The 19,291-nt window shown below is 32.6% G+C and overlaps 2 protein-coding genes across 2 annotated transcripts; both read left to right on the forward strand.

Moving 5' to 3' along the window:
* Window positions 1–1,950: 1,950 nt before the first annotated feature.
* LOC11434381 (beta-amyrin synthase) lies at window positions 1,951–8,943 on the forward strand. The gene is made up of 15 exons (XM_003604073.3): window positions 1,951–2,296; window positions 3,474–3,659; window positions 4,444–4,533; window positions 4,626–4,823; window positions 4,908–4,992; window positions 5,129–5,295; window positions 5,394–5,585; window positions 5,701–5,814; window positions 6,263–6,382; window positions 6,708–6,830; window positions 6,921–7,019; window positions 7,218–7,274; window positions 7,361–7,729; window positions 7,829–7,993; window positions 8,492–8,943. The coding sequence occupies exons 1-15, from the start codon at window positions 2,096–2,098 to the stop codon at window positions 8,612–8,614; spliced, it is 2,289 nt and encodes a 762-aa protein (XP_003604121.1). The 5' UTR covers window positions 1,951–2,095; the 3' UTR covers window positions 8,615–8,943.
* Window positions 8,944–14,986: 6,043 nt separating this feature from the next.
* LOC120580158 (uncharacterized) lies at window positions 14,987–18,038 on the forward strand. The gene is made up of 3 exons (XM_039833466.1): window positions 14,987–15,610; window positions 16,416–16,581; window positions 17,557–18,038. The coding sequence occupies exons 1-3, from the start codon at window positions 14,987–14,989 to the stop codon at window positions 18,036–18,038; spliced, it is 1,272 nt and encodes a 423-aa protein (XP_039689400.1).
* Window positions 18,039–19,291: the final 1,253 nt, after the last annotated feature.

The raw sequence follows: 19,291 nt of genomic DNA on the forward strand, positions 1-19,291 counted from the left end.
AAGTAATTATTCAACTTACTTTTTTTTTGTTATGTGGGACAAAATACAATTTTTTTTGCAATATACTATTGAAGGTCATTTTAAGGGGACTACGAGTGCACCCTTAAAAATAGGGACCATATTAGGGGCACCCATAAAGAAGACTTATTAAATGGAACCCATGACAACAAGATCAAGCACATTAGGAAACACCACTGAAGCATTGTTGTCATTTTGTAAATTATTCAATTTTAATTATATATAACTGTTGCTTTAGTGTCTTACATATTAAAATATATATTTTGGACCCCAAGTTTTATGAAGCCATGTGGCATAGCCCAACAACGACGGGTTATGGGTCGGCTATAATGTTAACTATGATACTTTGTGCGTCAGTAATTAACTAAGTTGGTTGCCTCACATCCCTCCATGTAGAGTGTGTGAATCACAAATTTTTAATATAAACTTCACAAATGCATAGTTAACATGTTGTTCAATTTGGTTTGAAAAATAGTGGTCAGGTTGGTCACTTCATAGACCATCTATAGTCAATTTGAGCAAACATCAACAAATATTTTTTATTTTCTTTGATAGATGAATGCGATTAACAAGTGTTGATCTCACATTACTATTGACATTTGAGCATATATAAAAGAAATAGCTTTGATTGTTAGACTAATAATTTTGGTTTGTGAACGTGCTATTGATTTCTAAAAATTCTATTTATATTTGTAACGTTAGTACCAATATCAAATTATGGATGAAGAATGTTCAAACTCACGATTATTTTGATTACATTATCTTAATTTTAACATTTGAATGAATGTAAAAAAAAAAACTACCTTTTGAATTTCACATGAGTTTACCAAAATAGAAAACGAAATTCCCATAATTTAATAAAACATTCACTTAATTATATTTTATTTGTGAATTCACATAATTTCATTTGATAATAAGAAAAATGTTATCTACCAAAAAAAAGCATGTTAAATAAATAAAGTACCAAATGTAAATTAAATACAATTGACTTTTTTCATTTTCAGTAAAAAAGATGACATTTTTTATTTGTAAATATTCTCAGTCCGGTCCCCTTCAACATTTTGTTTATATATTATGATAATTAATTAATTTGTAGTAGTCCTCGTTTGTGACCACGCTTCCCTCGTGTTTCATTTATTTTATCCTGCTCTCCACGCTATACTCGCTACATATATAATAATAATCAATGAATGTATATTGTTAAATTCCATCCTGTTCACCAATAATGATTGAATTCAAGAATTAATTTTAAATATATATTCTAAAATAAAAGGAAACTGCAAAAAATAAACGATGAATCATATGAGACAAAAATGAAGAGATAACACTTATACTGCTTAATTATTATCATTGTAAAGATAAATTGAGAAGAATACATGACGGCAACTGCAACTCAATGGAAGAACACTTACAAGATGTATATGAAAACACCTACTTCAAAAATGTACATTAAAGCGAAAAAGGCATTGTAGTTAGGAGTCACGAATATTTTATATTTTTCAAAGCGAAAAAGGATCGATCCATTTATTTATATATTATTAATATTAAAATGAATATATGTTTTTGTTGGTATATTAAAGCGGTGGTCATTGTTTAATAAGAAAAGCTGTGCACATATGTGAAAAGAAAATGACAAAATCAGTATGAGTGGTCTTATTTAGGAAGTTATGATGGTCATGTTAACAAATGCTTTAAGAATATTAGTAAAAAGTAATAACGTCACTTTTGTATTGACAATAATGATTTTTAAATTTAAAAAAAAAAAAAGAAAAAATTAAGTACAGCAATTTGAAATACGATTTTGTTAACATAATCATGTAATAAATAATATTATTGCAAAAATGAATAGTTGTAATTAGGTGTCACGCTATAAAATAAAATAAACAAAAAGGTGGGTTTGGTTCGAAAAGTAAGAAATAGTTTTAAATTAGATTGAGAGAGTTGTTGTGGATATCTACTATAAGTAGCGGCAATATGAATGAGTCTTTCCTCATATCAATCAAATTAAGGAGGTCTTGCTAGCTTCCATATATAACTCATCACTAAAACTTCTAATAATTGAAAAAAAGTAATTAAGATGTGGAAGCTGAAGATTGGAGAGGGAAAGAATGAGCCATACTTATTCAGCACAAATAATTTTGTGGGAAGACAAACATGGGAGTATGATCCAGAAGCAGGTAGTGAAGAAGAAAGAGCACAAGTTGAAGAAGCTCGTAAGAATTTCTATGACAACAGATTCAAGGTCAAGCCCTGTGGTGACCTCCTATGGCGTTTTCAGGTACTTAATTACTACTACCTATCATTATCATCATATTCAATAATCATCATTTCACCACCGACACTACTAAATGAATATGAATACATACCATTCTATTTGTATGGTTTACCCTCCAACTATCTAATTCATTTCTTTACAATATTTTGGAACAAATGATATATAGATTTACAATCAAAATTAAAAATAATCACAGTATTAAAGGTGTTTAACTTTAATCAAATCAAATTCTAAAATCACACAAACTACTAATTAGTGAGTTTTTATTTGTGGATAATAATTTTTTACCTAATGTATAAAAGTTAAACTAATAATACATCATGTTCATGTCAAAAAAGAATAAGTTAAACTATTTTTGAACAGGAAAGAAAAAGTTAAACTAATACAGCATGTAACAGTTATCTTTCACAATGTGGTCAAAAAAATCTCTTTCACAACCGTCTTACTTAACCTATTAGGTAACTTTAAAGGTAACATATTTTGTGGAAAACAATATATGCGTGAAGATCAATTCGAATACGTGTTCACTCAAGCATCCCCGACAAATATTGATGTCACAATTCACCTCTCAAAAAAGAAATCCTATAATTCACTCATCATTACTACAAATTTACCAAAAGTAACAAGCGTTGGCCAAATTAATTGCTTTGTTTAGAAATGATAAATTTTAGCACTTGACTTTATTATGAGACATTGGAATTTATACTTCGATGAAAGGGATTTTTGGATACATTTGAGTTTTCTAAATTTTTTTACTACATTTGAACAAACATTTGTTAAGTGAGATAAAATGATTTTTTTGGCTTTTTTTTTTTAGGGAAAATGTTGTGCAAGTGAATTTATGTCTCTATTTTAGCCTAAATAAAGTAAATGTATGAAATTTCGACTTTATAGAAAGAAAAAGATTGATAGACACCCAAAACTCATTTACACTTTGAGAGAAATAAATATAGAGAGTGATGTGATATATTGATGATGCAATAAGAAGAGAGATAAAGAGAAATTAAGATGTTGAATGAGTATATAATATTTAAATATTAGAGCAATTTACGAAATCCAAATGCTAAATGAAGTTATTATTTAAGAAGGAGAAAATTCCTCTTTTCTCCAAACTTCCATTTGTAGGATCTATCATTATCCATGGTGCATTTTTTAATATTTTTGCTGGTTGGCATTGTAGGTTCTAAGAGAAAATAACTTTATGCAAACAATAGATGGAGTGAAGATAGAAGATGGAGAAGAGATAACATATGAGAAAGCAACGACAACGTTGAGAAGGGGCACACACCATCTAGCAGCATTGCAAACCAGTGATGGCCATTGGCCTGCTCAAATTGCAGGTCCTCTATTTTTCATGCCTCCCTTGGTGAGTACTTACTAATATTAATATAAAATTGTTCAAAAAAATATTTATTTATTAAATAAAATTAATATAATTGTAAATATTGAAATAAAGTATACTAACTTGATCAGTCTAATACTTATTTAGTACTTTTGAAGAAAAAATAGTGTCTTGAAAACACAAATTTTTACTTTGATCAAATAATAATTACACCACTAAAAACTTGTTTTATTGTTTAATGAATACCCCTTTCTATTTAGCATTTTTCTTAAATAAATTTATTAAGGTGTGTTTTAACAAAGATATAACTAAAAAGTTGTTAAATACACATTAAGGTGAATGTTGTTAAAACACACCTTCTTAAAAAATAAGTGGGTTTATGTTAGCAACTCCTATAGGCATTTGCTAGCTTGCTAAAACACTCCCACATAAAACTAGTGGCACGTGTTCTAGCAAATCCATATATATATATATATAAAATAAACCGAAACAACTCAATCTCTATTTCTTGTAAAAAAAAAACTCAATCTCTATTTTTTCTGGCATAAAAAAAAATCTATTTTATATCATATCCTTTCATAAGGGACAATGAGGTCTTACAATAATTTGTTTTTTATGATCATATCCTTTCATAAAGGACAATGAAGTCTTACAATAATTGGAAAGGGACGATATGCTCCAAATTGATCTTTTATTTTTTCCAGCAAATCATTGGATTCAATTTTTGAAAATATACATTTACTAACCTGCCTGCCTTGTTTAAACGCTAATCATTGTAATCAATATTAATTAATTTTCTACATTGCAGGTTTTCTGTGTCTACATTACTGGACATCTTGATTCCGTCTTCCCACGAGAACATCGCAAAGAGATTCTTCGTTACATTTACTGTCACCAAGTATGTGCTATCTATCTACCATTGCTTCTTTTGCTACTTAATTACCCGTGAAATTTGATATTGAACGAACATGTTGTGATTTCATTTTGAAGAATGAAGATGGAGGATGGGGGCTACACATTGAGGGTCACAGCACCATGTTTTGTACTGCACTTAACTATATATGTATGCGAATTCTCGGAGAAGGACCTGATGGCGGTCAAGACAATGCTTGTGCTAGAGCCAGAAACTGGATTCGGGCACACGGTGGTGTCACATATATACCTTCATGGGGAAAAACTTGGCTTTCGGTACCTACCATTCATTTCTATGCAATATTAATATTTAACCGAAAATATTTATGTTACTAATTTGAATGTATCATTTACCTATAGATACTTGGTCTCTTTGATTGGTTGGGAAGCAACCCAATGCCCCCTGAGTTTTGGATCCTTCCTTCATTTCTTCCTATGCATCCAGGTTCAATTCTTTGAATTCTTTTGTGCTAATCTCTTTGGAACAATATATATATATATATATATATATATGCAATAGAATTATGGAGTTGAGAGTTTATATTTGATCTCATTTTCATCCTAATTTAATTTAATTGCAGCTAAAATGTGGTGTTATTGTCGATTGGTATACATGCCTATGTCTTACTTGTACGGGAAGAGATTTGTGGGTCCGATCACACCACTCATCTTACAGTTGAGAGAAGAACTCCATACTCAGCCTTATGAAAAAATTAACTGGACGAAATCACGTCACCTATGTGCAAAGGTGAGAGTCATTGTCTTTAATTGTTTACAATGTGTGGATTTACACTTCCTCTTTATCATGATAATAGGAGGGATAATGATCTATTTTATGTCTCACAGGAAGATATTTACTATCCCCATCCTTTGATACAAGATCTGATATGGGATAGCTTATACATATTTACCGAGCCGCTTCTCACTCGCTGGCCTTTCAACAAGCTGGTCAGAAAAAGAGCCCTTGAAGTTACAATGAAGCATATCCACTACGAGGATGAGAACAGTCGATACCTAACCATTGGGTGTGTGGAAAAGGTAAGTAGCATAGCAATTAAGCATATTGATTATTTAGCGGTATGCATCGACTGAAGTTGAATTAGCTTCTTAGTTTCATTCGAATATGTCATTTACATGTATATATATTTATCAGGTATTATGTATGCTTGCTTGTTGGGTGGAAGATCCAAATGGAGATGCTTACAAGAAGCATCTTGCAAGGGTCCAAGATTACTTGTGGATGTCAGAAGATGGAATGACCATGCAGGTATATATATAATTCATCTTATTTCAGTACAAATTATTTATTTGCATATTATTATTATTTTTAGGCTTAATTGCACTTTTGGACCCCTATCTTTCCAAAAGTTGCGGTTATGGACCCCTAACTAATTTAAATACAAAACAGCCCCCTATGTTTTGATTCTTTGGCAGTTTTGGACCCCCAGTCCATTGTTGACTCGGTCAACGCTGACGTGGCACCCTAAGTGAGGTGCCACGTGTCAATTTTTTTTTTTTTTTTTGCCTTAGGGGTCCAAAACTGCCAAAGAATCAAAACATAGGGGGCTGTTTTGTATTTAAATTAGTTAGGGGTCCATAACCGCAACTTTTGGAAAGATAGGGGTTCAAAAGTGCAATTAAGCCTTATTTTTATTATTGTTATTGTAACTGATGGGATACATTCATTAAATAATTTTCCTGTCAATACAATGCAGAGTTTTGGTAGCCAAGAATGGGATGCTGGTTTTGCCGTTCAAGCTTTGCTTGCCGCTAACCTAAATGATGAAATCGAACCTGCACTTGCCAAAGGACATGATTTCATTAAGAAATCTCAGGTATGTTTAATTTTGATGACAAACATATAATATAATCACAATGAACCAATCTAGTTATCTAAATTTTAAAAAATTAGCTAATGAGATATTTAGGATCCCTCTCCTTCTTATTTACTAATTTACTTAATCAACTAAATGAAAACTAAGTAAATGATCACTTTTAGCTAATTATTGAGCCAAGTAATATTGACTAATAACTAGTATGTAAAATTATATTATTCTAATTAGGACACATTTATTATTGGCTACTTAGTGTTCATCAGGCCTTTGAACAATGTGTGTGTTATCTTTGTCTTGCAATGAAAGTAATACTCTTATTTCACAGGTTACAGAGAACCCTTCTGGAGATTTTAAGAGTATGCATCGTCATATTTCTAAAGGCTCATGGACCTTCTCCGATCAAGACCATGGATGGCAAGTTTCTGATTGCACCGCTGAAGGTTTGAAGGTATAGGCAATTAACAACATAACTTGTTAATAAGCTTTCTCAATGACAAGTATTGAATGTTAATAAAGGTTAAACTCTCTGGTGTTTCAGTGTTGTCTACTTTTATCAATGTTGCCTCCAGAGATTGTGGGGGAAAAGATGGAACCAGAAAGGTTATATGATTCGGTCAATGTCTTGTTGTCGCTTCAGGCAAGTGCTATTAAATTTATTGCCATAATAACATTTAGCTTATTGATTACTTAAATTGATTTCCGAACTTTGAACTTGCTACTTGATATCTGATCGATGGAAACTCGAGGATAGTGCAAATGACTTTGATCACTTATGTTTGATTTATTTATGCTACCTGATCTACTTTTAACACAACTAAATTTTTAATGATTGCAGAGTAAAAAGGGTGGTTTGGCAGCATGGGAGCCCGCAGGAGCTCAAGAGTGGTTAGAAGTAAGTATCATATTAATATGTACTCATTCATGGGTGAAATCCATTCATCAGTTGATAAACTAATTACCTTTATTATTTATTTTCAGCTACTCAATCCCACTGAGTTTTTTGCGGACATTGTTGTTGAGCATGAATATGTTGAGTGCACTGGATCAGCAATTCAAGCTTTAGTTTTGTTCAAGAAGCTATATCCAGGGCATAGGAAGAAAGAGATAGAGAATTTCATCTCCGAGGCAGTTCGATTCATTGAAGATATACAAACAGCCGATGGTTCATGGTATGGAAACTGGGGAGTTTGCTTCACTTATGGTTCTTGGTTTGCTCTTGGTGGTTTAGCAGCTGCTGGCAAGACTTATACCAATTGCGCTGCTATTCGCAAAGCTGTTAAATTTCTTCTCACAACACAGAGAGAGGATGGTGGGTGGGGGGAGAGCTATCTTTCAAGCCCAAAAAAGGTTCATAATTGAGTATTTATTACTAATTAGTTACCAATCATTCGCTGACTTCAACATGAATTGACAATAATAATGTCTTGCTAAATAATAATAATGCAGATATATGTACCTCTCGAAGGAAGCCGATCCAATGTTGTACATACTGCATGGGCTCTTATGGGTTTAATTCATGCCGGCCAGGCAGAGAGAGACCCTACTCCTCTCCATCGTGCTGCAAAATTGCTCATCAATTCCCAGTTGGAAGAAGGCGATTGGCCCCAACAGGTTTATCTCAATCCTTTGATATACTAATTTAGTAATGAATGTGGTCTTAAAAAACTAGACAGGTGTCATTAGCATTATATAATCACAGAACACATTATCTTTTTATAAATAATGTCTACTGATACAGCATTTGATCAAATTTATTTTTAATGGTTTGGCATATATTTAATGTCCAATGATTGTTTTCTTGGTTTTAGTCATCCTTTATTGAATTTATTCTTTTTACTGGTTCTGATAGGAGTTATCTTATCATGCCTAGTGCAGTCACTCATTCATTGTAACTTTGCAATTTTAATTCTACTTCTTGTTAGTTCTTTACTATCTAGCATCTAGTTTCTTGTAACATATAACCAGGACCACCATCAACGGATCAAGACACCACATTTCCATCAAAACCTTAAAACATTTTATTTGTTTCAAAACTCAAACTTCACACTTACCATCTATAAAACTAATAAAGACCTATTATTAATTTTTGTTTTGTTTTATTTATGGCAGGAAATCACAGGAGTATTCATGAAAAATTGTATGTTGCATTACCCAATGTATAGAGATATTTACCCCTTGTGGGCTCTAGCCGAGTATCGTAGACGGGTTCCATTGCCTTCCACTGCAGTTTAACTGGAAAATAAGCTATAAGCTATGAGTACAAAAAGATGACAAAATCAGTAAAATAAAACCAAATAAGTTGGGCAGTCAAGCCTATTTTCTACATGTGTTGATTAATTTTTGTTTTATGTTAGCTTATGGTATGTATAGTATAGATGGATGTGTTCTTCCACGTTTTCATTTCTAAAATGGATGTCTAGCTCCAGAAAGAATGATCAGTTCAAACAACCAAAAGAAAAAAGTTGGCCATGTTTGCCGTAGGGATATATAGCAACATTCAAGCATAGGTAGAATATTTACATAATTCATTTTAATAATATATTCTTATTTCCTCCTATAAATTCCTGTTTTCATATTTTTAATGACATTTTAGGAGCGACTGAATAGATGTTCTGAATCATTAAAAAAAATATGTCTAAGTTATCCTAAAAGAATTCTGTATTTCCCGCTGAAAACTCATTTTTTTAAGTAAAAAGCCATTTTTGAATAAAAAAGAAAGTAAATAGTCATTTGTTTTTTTTAATGAAAAAGATTATTTGATTCTTATATTAGGATGTAGTAAAATGAAAGTTGACTTAATTGATAAGAAGTTGACTCATCAATAAGTTGGATTCAACTTCTGCACATAAGTACCATTGTTAGTGCTTGGTAAACCTTGATGATTCTCAAGAGCCCAATTTCTAAACTTTCTTGCATAAAAAAAAAGTATGTATATACTTCAAACTCTTGTCATGGATTCATCAGAAAAAAAAAAAACTTTTACGATGCATTAGTTTTTTGTAACAAAGAAAAAAGTCAATATCATTTCATTAAGAACAATATAGCTGAAATACAAGATAGAAAGTGAAAAATTTGGTGACTAGTCTACAATACAGCTTTTGTCACTGAATGAAATTAATCAAAAAGTTTGAAAAGAAAAAAGGAAGATTGATTTTTTTTTTTGAAGGAATGACAAAGAAGATCATTGAATAGATGATTGAGCAGTTATAAAACCAAATAGTGTGATTATATACGGCTTCAACTACTAGTTGTGAGTCAAGTATACAACATTCAACCCCAAACTTTGAATCCACCTAAACACATAAAATTCCAAGTCTCTCCTTTGCTAACCAGAAGAATCGGAGTGGACTAGTAAGTGAAATCAAGTAATGATATTGGTACAACTTTTTTGACAATATTTTTTTTTCTTTCTAAAGAGAATAAAAACATAATATGAGTATGAGAGATAATTATCTAAAAATTGACACAAAATGTTAAATATTATTTCTCAAGTGAAACATTCATCATAGAAAATCCAAAGTTTCTACTTGCTGTGCACGAGTGAATACGCTTTTACTGGACTCCATTCTGATTATCACAGACGCCTTTCTCCTGTTTAACTATGTATGAAGTATATTTCGATGGGGAATTAACACATAAAAACAAAGCAATGTACGGTGGAAACAAAATTCCCCTAACTAGAAGAACATGCGAGGAGCAACAACACACACAAACACGCACGCGAGGGACACCCAAATTTTAACATGGAACATCCCTCAAAGTAAGGGTGGAAAATCATAGGCATTCAAACTAAAAAATATGGCTTGATTGTAATCAAATAAGTATACAAGAGAGACACAGTGTACAAATTGTCCCAAAAATTAGCCTAATAAATGAGAACAAGAAGATGTGAGGAGATATATCTCTTTTTCCATACTTGTTTTTGACGATCCATCTAATGCAAACGAAGATTTACATATCCCGAGTCTTTTGGCAAAGTTTAAGTTTGACCTAACGGTGGACGAATTCCAGTCTCAGTTTTATGGCTATGAGTTCTGACAAAAAAGAGAGTTGCTTTCACTTTTTTTTGTCTTCTTATTGGTTGTTCTCCTCGCCAAAATACTCTCTTCTTATAAGCAAACTATGGTCTCTCTTCACTAATATAAGTAAGACGTATAAAGAACTAAAATATTAGGGTGTTCTATGATATGGGCCTGAGAGGTTTTTCGTCTTGATATAGGTTTCTACGCTGATTTCTGAGGCTATTGACATAAGATTGTCGAGCTATACTGGCTAATCCAAGTTCATTGCGGCGATCTTGTCATTTTCCAAAGGGAACTTCATTTTTCGAGATGTAGGGTTGATACAATAGCTCATATAGCATTAAGTATCAGCCTTCCTATGATAAGGTTATAGGGTGACTTACCCTCTACCACCATCACCCTTGTTTGAATGAACTTAGAATCAATGTTGGTAGTGGAAAGTTGCTGGAACAAGTTGTTATTTGGAAGAAGAAGGATTAAAAGAAGAGAAAATTTCACTCAATTAAATGAATAAAAAAACTTTATTATTCAATCAATCTCAATTACAATGAATTACAACCATTTAACTTGCTTATATAGCAAGTATATCAACTAACAAATCTTAATCAACATGTTACTTTGTAACGCTCCTATTTCTATTAAAGCAATTAAACATGCGAATAATATATTTATTCAAGAAATAGAGGCTACGCCACATTCAAAATTCAAAAACTAATAAACATGTATATAAACCTCAACAGTTGCAGCGGAATATAACCAGAGTAATCCAAATATGTACATGTCATGAATCAATAAATTACATCACATAGATGCATCTCAAAAAATCCCAAACAAACGGGTAATCTCCAACATAACAAAATCCAAAAATAACCTAATCTAGACCGACACAACAAGCCTAGATCAGAGCTGACTCAACCCTGATATTGGAGAAAGCTCCCGATATCACCAAGCACTACTCCTGCACAACGTCTACCCATCCATACAGACAGGTAGGCGGTTAAAACCACTGGGGGTAAGTATTACATTATCATAATACAAATAGCAGTTAACATGAATATTTCAATTAACATCATGCATCTGATCAATAATAACCACACATTAATACTTACATCACACCCCCATATCTCACATCAATAATCATCAATCACATGAACAATTATCAATTCACAAATATTCATTCACAATCGCCAATCACAATTATCATGAATAGTCATTAATCACATTTCATGAACAATCACCAATCACATATATCAAATAAGACTCATGTTATGATATGCACTTATTGACACATAAATGCATGTGGTACCAAATCTCCAAAAGGTCGTCACCTTCGATGATAAAACACATCGTATGTAAGGGTTCACACCCGCCTTACATAATCTCCGAAGTAAAAGAGCTCAACCCTTTTACAACTACACGACTATGATGCATGGACATGTAATAAGACTCGATAATGCGACAACAATCACAATTTTCTCCATAATATATAGGACAACACCCAATTATATTGTTCATCTCCACATCATTTGCATTATCAAGAAAACATGCCCATTCACAATTAAATCATAGTATTCATCATCACACATCAACATGATTATCAATAATCAACAATGTCATTCAACATCAACTATCACATATAGTTTCATCTATTCAACATTTCTCATACATCTCATGATAGACATCATATCCCACATAATCATTCATTCATACAACTTCACTTAGTTATATAAACATAACCACCATATTTCTTAAGACAAAACGACATAGACAAGTTGAAAACATTCAAACAATCTTAATCGACAATGTATTCATGAATTTAAGTCGTCTCCGGATCATCAACATTAACCCAAGCACAACCTAAGTTCATAAGAAAATCCCGTTTTCACAACCTTTCACTTTCCCGCCCGAAATATCACTTTCCACTTGATTAAGATGTTTGACCACTCTTGCAAGTATTACCTAAGTCTATGTGAGCTGTAGGTTCAACTTGCAAGCTTCATTAGTTTACAAAATTATTTTTCGACAAAGTTTGGAATTCTCAAAATTCATAAGTTAAGACTTAATTCAAAATTTCAATTATAGGCAAGCAATCATTGTTCCAGTAGGTTTTGGAGGATTAACAGTAGTTAAACATGCTTAAAGAACCATTTAAGAAAACTCGGATTGGCCCCCAAAGACCCGGAACAAAAGATCAAAGTGACTGAAACTGGACATGTTCGCTTAAGCGACCACCTGGTTCGCTTAAGCGAACAAGTTACAGTAGCAACTCACTTTGTTCGCTTTTTGGTCGCTGACTGGTCGCTCACCAGTTCGCTTAAGCAACCACATGTTCGCTTAAGCGAACGAGTTCTAGTAGCAACCACCAATCTTCGCTTACTTTCTCGCTCATAGTTCGCTTAGGCGAACTGAACCCAGAAAAACTATGAGTGTTCGCTTACCAGGTCGCTTAAGCGAACCTTCACAGGTTTGCAGAAAAAGTTACGGGTTTGGACCCCTTTTCACCCAAAACCCCCAAATTTGATCCCTCATTGCCCAAATGTGTTTCCAGAACATGTTTATAGGTCAATATGATTAAAAAGACTCACAAAGACACAATCAAACTTGAAAACACTTGACAATTGGACTAACTCATCATTTTCATCAAAACACCAACAACATCTCAAATTATCATCCTCAATTCATGAATATGCATACCCAAGCAATGATTCATCAACCACAACATCAATTAACAACCATAACATCAATTGAACAAGAATCATAACTCAATCTTGTTGAGAAAATATTCATAAATCCCTATTTTAGTTTTAAAGATGAAAAAATATATTTCAATTTTATTTTATAAATGGATTCTGATATTATTGTATTTAACATCTTTGTATGAGTATTTTTTAGCTGCAGGAACTCAAGCTCAAAAAGGTTGATATAACCAGTTCCCTAAAATTATTTGAGTATCTCATACAATAGACAAAGCAAGAAATTAATGGATAAAAATACAATGGACAAAATTGGATATACTTGCTCAAAAATTGAGCAACACGTTGGCACACATACTGCAAGTGATTTTATGCTGCTAGTCTCTTTTATTGTCTCCAATACCACTACACTTCCAATCAAATGGTAAAAGCAAGTACAAACAAATATCTTCTTTTGGCTATAAGAGGAACAAGGAACAAAATGGATGCAAGCTGTAAGTTTCCATATATGTACCTTCCTCATCAAAATGCTTACACGTGGGACACAAAGAAAGCAAGATCAAATAAGTGGCTTTGATTTCAAAAGGGATTAAATGGATAAAATTTGAGCATACACGTGGATATACAAGAAAAGCAATATGTGTTTTGGTTGGTTCATTTGCAACATGTGGGACCATGGCCTTGAAGAACAAGTTATCTCCACACATGTGAGATTGCATGACTCATACGCTCCTCACGTGGGAGAAGAGAAGGAGCAATTGGTTTGAGAAATTTTGTGCCTATAAATATCAAGCCATCACCTGAAGGAAAGACACCGAATTTTTTGAGAAAGCAAGCAATATACTCACAAGCAAAAATTCACAAAGCTCTCTCTTTTTATTTCAAGTGAACTAAATTGCTCTTTTGTTCTTTGAGCTCTTTTTAGTTTCTTTACTACAAATATTGTATTTTGGTCCAAATAAGATTTTATTTCTTATTGGATTGTAAAAGCTTGTAGGTAACAAGTGTGTAAAAAAAGGGTAAAATTACTCGGTTGCAGAAAAGATCAGGAAGATCTAGCAAGGGGTAATTGTTACTCGTCTTTTTTGGTTGTAAAAACAAAGGTGGATTTACTCATTGCAGGAAAGATCAGTCGGATCTAGCAAGAGTAAAGGTTACTCATTTGTGAAAAAGGAAAAGAGGAGTTGTGGTTAACGTTACTTAACACAACTACCTAGTGGATAATCTCACACTTGTGTGGGGAGTGGAAGTAGCCGGCGTTTGGCGAACCACGATAACTTTTGTGTGTCATTTCTCTCTCCCTACTTACTTTTAATTTATTGTTCAAAATCACACACCTCATGATTATTATTGTCATTATTTACTAACAAACTAATTGTGATTGTTAATTTAAAAGAAAATTTTTATTAGACAAATTTTAAACAGGTCACAATTCAAACCCCCCCTTTCTTGTGAAAATATTTTACTTCAATTGGTATCAGAGCACTGCCTCTAAAAAGCCTACGCACCCAACGGTGCAGGAGGAAAAGATCCATAAAATAAGTCTCAACACAGCCTAAACACCCAACGGTGTAGAAGGAAGAAAATTCAAAGCCTAAACACCCAACGGTGTAGAAGAATCAAGAAAAGAAAATATGTCTAAAATAAAGTTTATGTCCGAAGGTGGTTCTTCAAACAGACCACCACTTTTTGAAGGAACAGACTATTATTATTGGAAAGGAAAAATGGAATTATTTTTACAATCATAAGATAATCACATGTGGACGGTAGTTGAAAATGGAAACTACATTCCATATGATGAAGATCTAAATGAAAAGAAAAAGGAAGACTGGTCAGAAGAAGAAGGTAAGCGCATGTTATTAAATTTTAAAGCTAAACTATTTCTAACCATGGCGTTGAGCAGGGAAGAATATGATAGAGTACAAGAATGCAAAAACGCCAAAGAAATTTGGGATACATTAAAGGTACATCATGAAGGCACCAGTCACGTAAAGGAAACAAGAATTGACATTGGTGTTCGAAAGTTTGAACTATTCGAAATGAAAGAAACCGAAACCATAGATGAAATGTATGGAAGGTTTACTATCATTATGAATGAGTTACGCTCTCTTGAAAAGGATTTTACAATCCATGAAAGAGTAAGAAAAATTTTGAGATGTCTCCCAAGATCTTGGAGACACATTGTAACAGCCATAACAGAAGCAAAAGATCTGAAAAAACTCAGATTAGAAGATCTTATTGGATCTCTAAAAGCTCATGAAGTCCTTTTGCAAGAGGATAAATCCTCAAACAAAAGCAAAATGATTGCACTCAAAACAAATCAAGAATCACTAAATCAAGAACTTGAAATGAACTTCGACAATCAACAACAAGAACTTGATGAAGAAGATCATCAAGATCAAATCATTCTTCTCACCAGAAAACTTCAGAGAATGATTCAAAGAAGAGATCAAAACAAAAGAAATTTCCCAGCCAGAAAAGAAAACGCAAAGACTGAGCTTGACAAAAGTCAAGTTACGTGCTACGGGTGCTACAAACTGGGACACTACAAAAATGAATGTCCTCTAAACAAAAGAAAATCAAGCAACCTTCAAACAAATCAAAAATCTTTCATGACTACGTGGGATGAACCAGAAGAACAAACAAATGAAGATGAACAAGCAGATCTTTGCTTAATGGCTAAATCAGATAATGAAGAGGTAAATCTTGATCCTTGCTCATCATGCGAAAAAACTGAACATTTGTTTGATAATCTTTTTTACAGTTCTCAAATGTTGGAACAAGAATGTGAAAGATTAAGAAATGAAAATCTTGAACTAAGAAAGGAAAAGGAAATCTTGGAAAAAGAAAACAAAGATCTGATTAAAAATATTCAACATTCTGAATCAAAAGAAGTCTCTGAAAACAAAAATAACTCTCAAAAGGAAAACATCATTTTAAAAGAAAATGTTTTAAAATTAAAAAATGATATCTCAAACTTTGTTAAATCTACTGAAACATTTCAAAAAATTATGGGATCACAAGTAAGTGTTTTTGATAAAGCATGTATAGGTTTCAAAACTAATCAAAAACAAAAACTTTATGAGAACTTCTTCATTCCAAAAAAAAATAAAAACACATGTGAAAGATACAAATGTACATATTGTGAAAAATATGGACACCTTGAACCTTTTTGTTTCAGAAAAAGAAAGAGATTAGCGTCACAAAAATTTAAAAATAATTACACTAATTTTCATAAAAAGGAAACTCTTAATAACACTAACCATCAAGGACCCAAAAAAATATGGGTACCCAAAGCATTACTAACTTCTACTGCAGGAATGTCTCATAACAGTCAAGAAAAAGCCCTGGTACTTGGACAGTGGATGCTCAAGACATATGACTGGAGATAAACAAAGCTTTCTCTCCTTCACCAAAAAGGAAGGAGGATTGGTAACCTTCGGTAATAATGAAAAATCTCGGATTAAAGGTATAGGTGTTATTGGTAAGATAAATTCTGCTAAAATTGAAAATGTTCAATATGTAGAAGGATTAAAACATAACCTAATTAGCATCAGTCAATTGTGTGATAGTGGTTTTGAAGTAATATTCAAACCTCACACATGTGAAGTCAGACAAATATCTTCAGGAAAAATCCTATTTTCCGGATCAAGAAATAAAAATGTCTACACTCTATACTTAGATGAACTCCCTGTCGAATCATGCTTTATATCCCTTGAAAAGGATAAATGGATTTGGCATAAAAGGGCAGGCCATATAAGTATGGAAACAATTTCCAGAATATCAAAACTTGATTTAGTAAGAGGACTTCCTAAGATTAACTATGAGAAGGATAAAATATGTGAAGCATGCGTCAGAGGAAAACAAGTCAAAAGTAGTTTTCCTCCAAAAGAATTCATTTCAACAAAAAGACCTCTTGAATTACTTCACATAGATTTATTTGGACCTATCTCAATAGAAAGTCTTGGTGGCAAAAAATATGGCTTTGTAATCGTTGATGATTTTTCCAGATTCACTTGGGTTTTATTTTTGAAACATAAAAATGATTCTTTTGAAGCTTTTCAAACCTTTTGCAAAAAAGTTCAAAATGAGAAAGAAATGAACATTATCGCAGTAAGAAGTGATCATGGAGGAGAATTTGAAAATGCCTCTTTTGAACAATTCTTCAGTGATAATGGAATATCTCATAATTTTTCCTGTCCTAGAACTCCTCAACAAAATGGAGTTGTTGAAAGAAAAAATAGGACTTTGCAAGAAATGGCAAGAACTATTTTAAATGAATCAAATGTTGAGAAATATTTTTGGGCAGAAGCCATAAATACATCTTGCTACATTTTAAACAGAGTTTCAATAAGAAAAGTTTTAAACAAAACCCCGTATGAACTCTGGAAAGAAAGAAAGCCAGACATTTCTTATTTTCATATTTTTGGATGTTATTGTTATATTTTAAACAACAAAGATAACCTAGGAAAATTTGATTCAAAATCAGACAAAGCTATATTTCTTGGTTACTCTGCTACTTCAAAAGCTTATAGGGTGTATAACTTGAGAACAAAAGTTCTAGAAGAAAGTATGCACATAAAATTTGATGAATTTGAGGAACTTGAGGCTCAAGAAAGAATTTTTGAAGAAGATGAGGAAGCAAGTCAGATCAACCCCGACATCGAAAAAATTCAACAACAATCATTAAATGAAGAAGTTTCTCTAAGTCCTCCAAAATCATGGAGAATCGTAGATCATCACCCTCAAGAACAAATTATTGGTGAAACCACAGATGGAGTAAGAACAAGAAGATCCTTTCAAACAAATGACTTCGCAATGATCTCACAAATTGAACCAAAATCAATAAAGGAAGCAATTATTGATGAATCATGGGTCGAAGCAATGAAAGAAGAACTATATCAATTTGAAAAAAAATCAAGTTTGGACTCTTGTACCTAATCCTCAAACTCAATCTATCATTGGTACAAGATGGGTATTTAGAAACAAATTAGATGAAGAAGGAAAAGTAACACGCAACAAGGCCAGATTGGTAGCTCAAGGTTACAATCAACAAGAAGGCATTGACTACGATGAAACCTATGCTCCTGTGGCTAGACTTGAAGCCATAAGAATTCTTCTTGCATATGCATCTCATAAGTGCATCAAACTTTTTCAAATGGACGTAAAAAGTGCTTTCTTAAATGGTTTTTTAAATGAAGAGGTTTATGTTCATCAACCTCCTGGTTTTGAAAATTTAGAAAAACCAAATCACGTGTTCAAACTAACCAAAGCTCTATATGGACTAAAACAAGCTCCAAGAGCCTGGTATGAAAGATTGAGCATTTTTTTGATTAAAAATGGGTTTTCACGAGGAAAAATTGACACCACACTTTTTAGAAAAATTGACAAAAATGATTTATTAATCGTACAAGTGTACGTCGATGATATCATTTTTGGAGCTACAAATGAAAAAATGTGTGATGATTTTTCAAAACTCATGGAAAGTGAATTTGAAATGAGTATGATGGGGGAACTTAAATTCTTTTTGGGATTACAAGTCAAACAACACAAAGATGGTATTTTCATTTGTCAAGAAAAATATATCAAAGATCTTCTTAAAAAATATAAAATGAATGAAGCCAAAATTATGACTACTCCTATGCACCCTTCATCAAATCTTGACAAAGATGAAAATGGAAAAGATTTTTCTGAAAAAGAATATAGAGGAATGATAGGTTCTCTTTTATATTTAACTGCCAGTAGACCTGACATTGTTTTTGCAGTTGGTCTATGTGCTAGATTTCAAACTGCTCCAAAAGAGTCACACTACACCGCAGTTAAAAGAATTTTCAGATACCTTGTAGGCACTCCAAGTGTCGGTCTATGGTATAAAAAGGGAACACATTTTGATCTTATGGCATATTGTGATGCTGACTACGCCGGAGATAAAATAGAAAGAAAAAGTACAAGTGGCGCATGTCAACTACTTGGAGAAGCTTTAGTCAGCTGGTGTTGTCGAAAACAAAGCACTATAGCACTATCCACCACAGAAGCTGAATATATTTCCGCTGCAAACTGCTGCTCTCAGGTATTATGGATTAGAAATCAATTAGAAGATTTTTCTCTAAGGTACGCAAATATTCAAATATTATGCGATAATACTAGTGCTATAAATTTATCAAAAAATCCTATTCAACATTCCAGATCAAAAC

Source organism: Medicago truncatula, chromosome 4 (assembly GCF_003473485.1).
Source record: "Medicago truncatula cultivar Jemalong A17 chromosome 4, MtrunA17r5.0-ANR, whole genome shotgun sequence".
In the NCBI taxonomy this organism is placed as follows: Eukaryota; Viridiplantae; Streptophyta; class Magnoliopsida; order Fabales; family Fabaceae; genus Medicago; species Medicago truncatula.

Coding starts and splice junctions, on each gene's coding strand:
- LOC11434381 (XM_003604073.3), top strand. CDS start 2,096: ATGTGGAAGCTGAAGATTGGAGAGGGAAAGAATGAGCCATACTTATTC. Junction 4,824..4,907: donor GGGGAAAAACTTGGCTTTCG/GTACCTACCATT, acceptor ATTTACCTATAG/ATACTTGGTCTCTTTGATTG. Junction 7,275..7,360: donor GAGCTCAAGAGTGGTTAGAA/GTAAGTATCATA, acceptor ATTTATTTTCAG/CTACTCAATCCCACTGAGTT.
- LOC120580158 (XM_039833466.1), top strand. CDS start 14,987: ATGGCGTTGAGCAGGGAAGAATATGATAGAGTACAAGAATGCAAAAAC. Junction 15,611..16,415: donor CTGAGCTTGACAAAAGTCAA/GTTACGTGCTAC, acceptor CTTCTACTGCAG/GAATGTCTCATAACAGTCAA. Junction 16,582..17,556: donor TAAAGGTATAGGTGTTATTG/GTAAGATAAATT, acceptor TAAACAACAAAG/ATAACCTAGGAAAATTTGAT.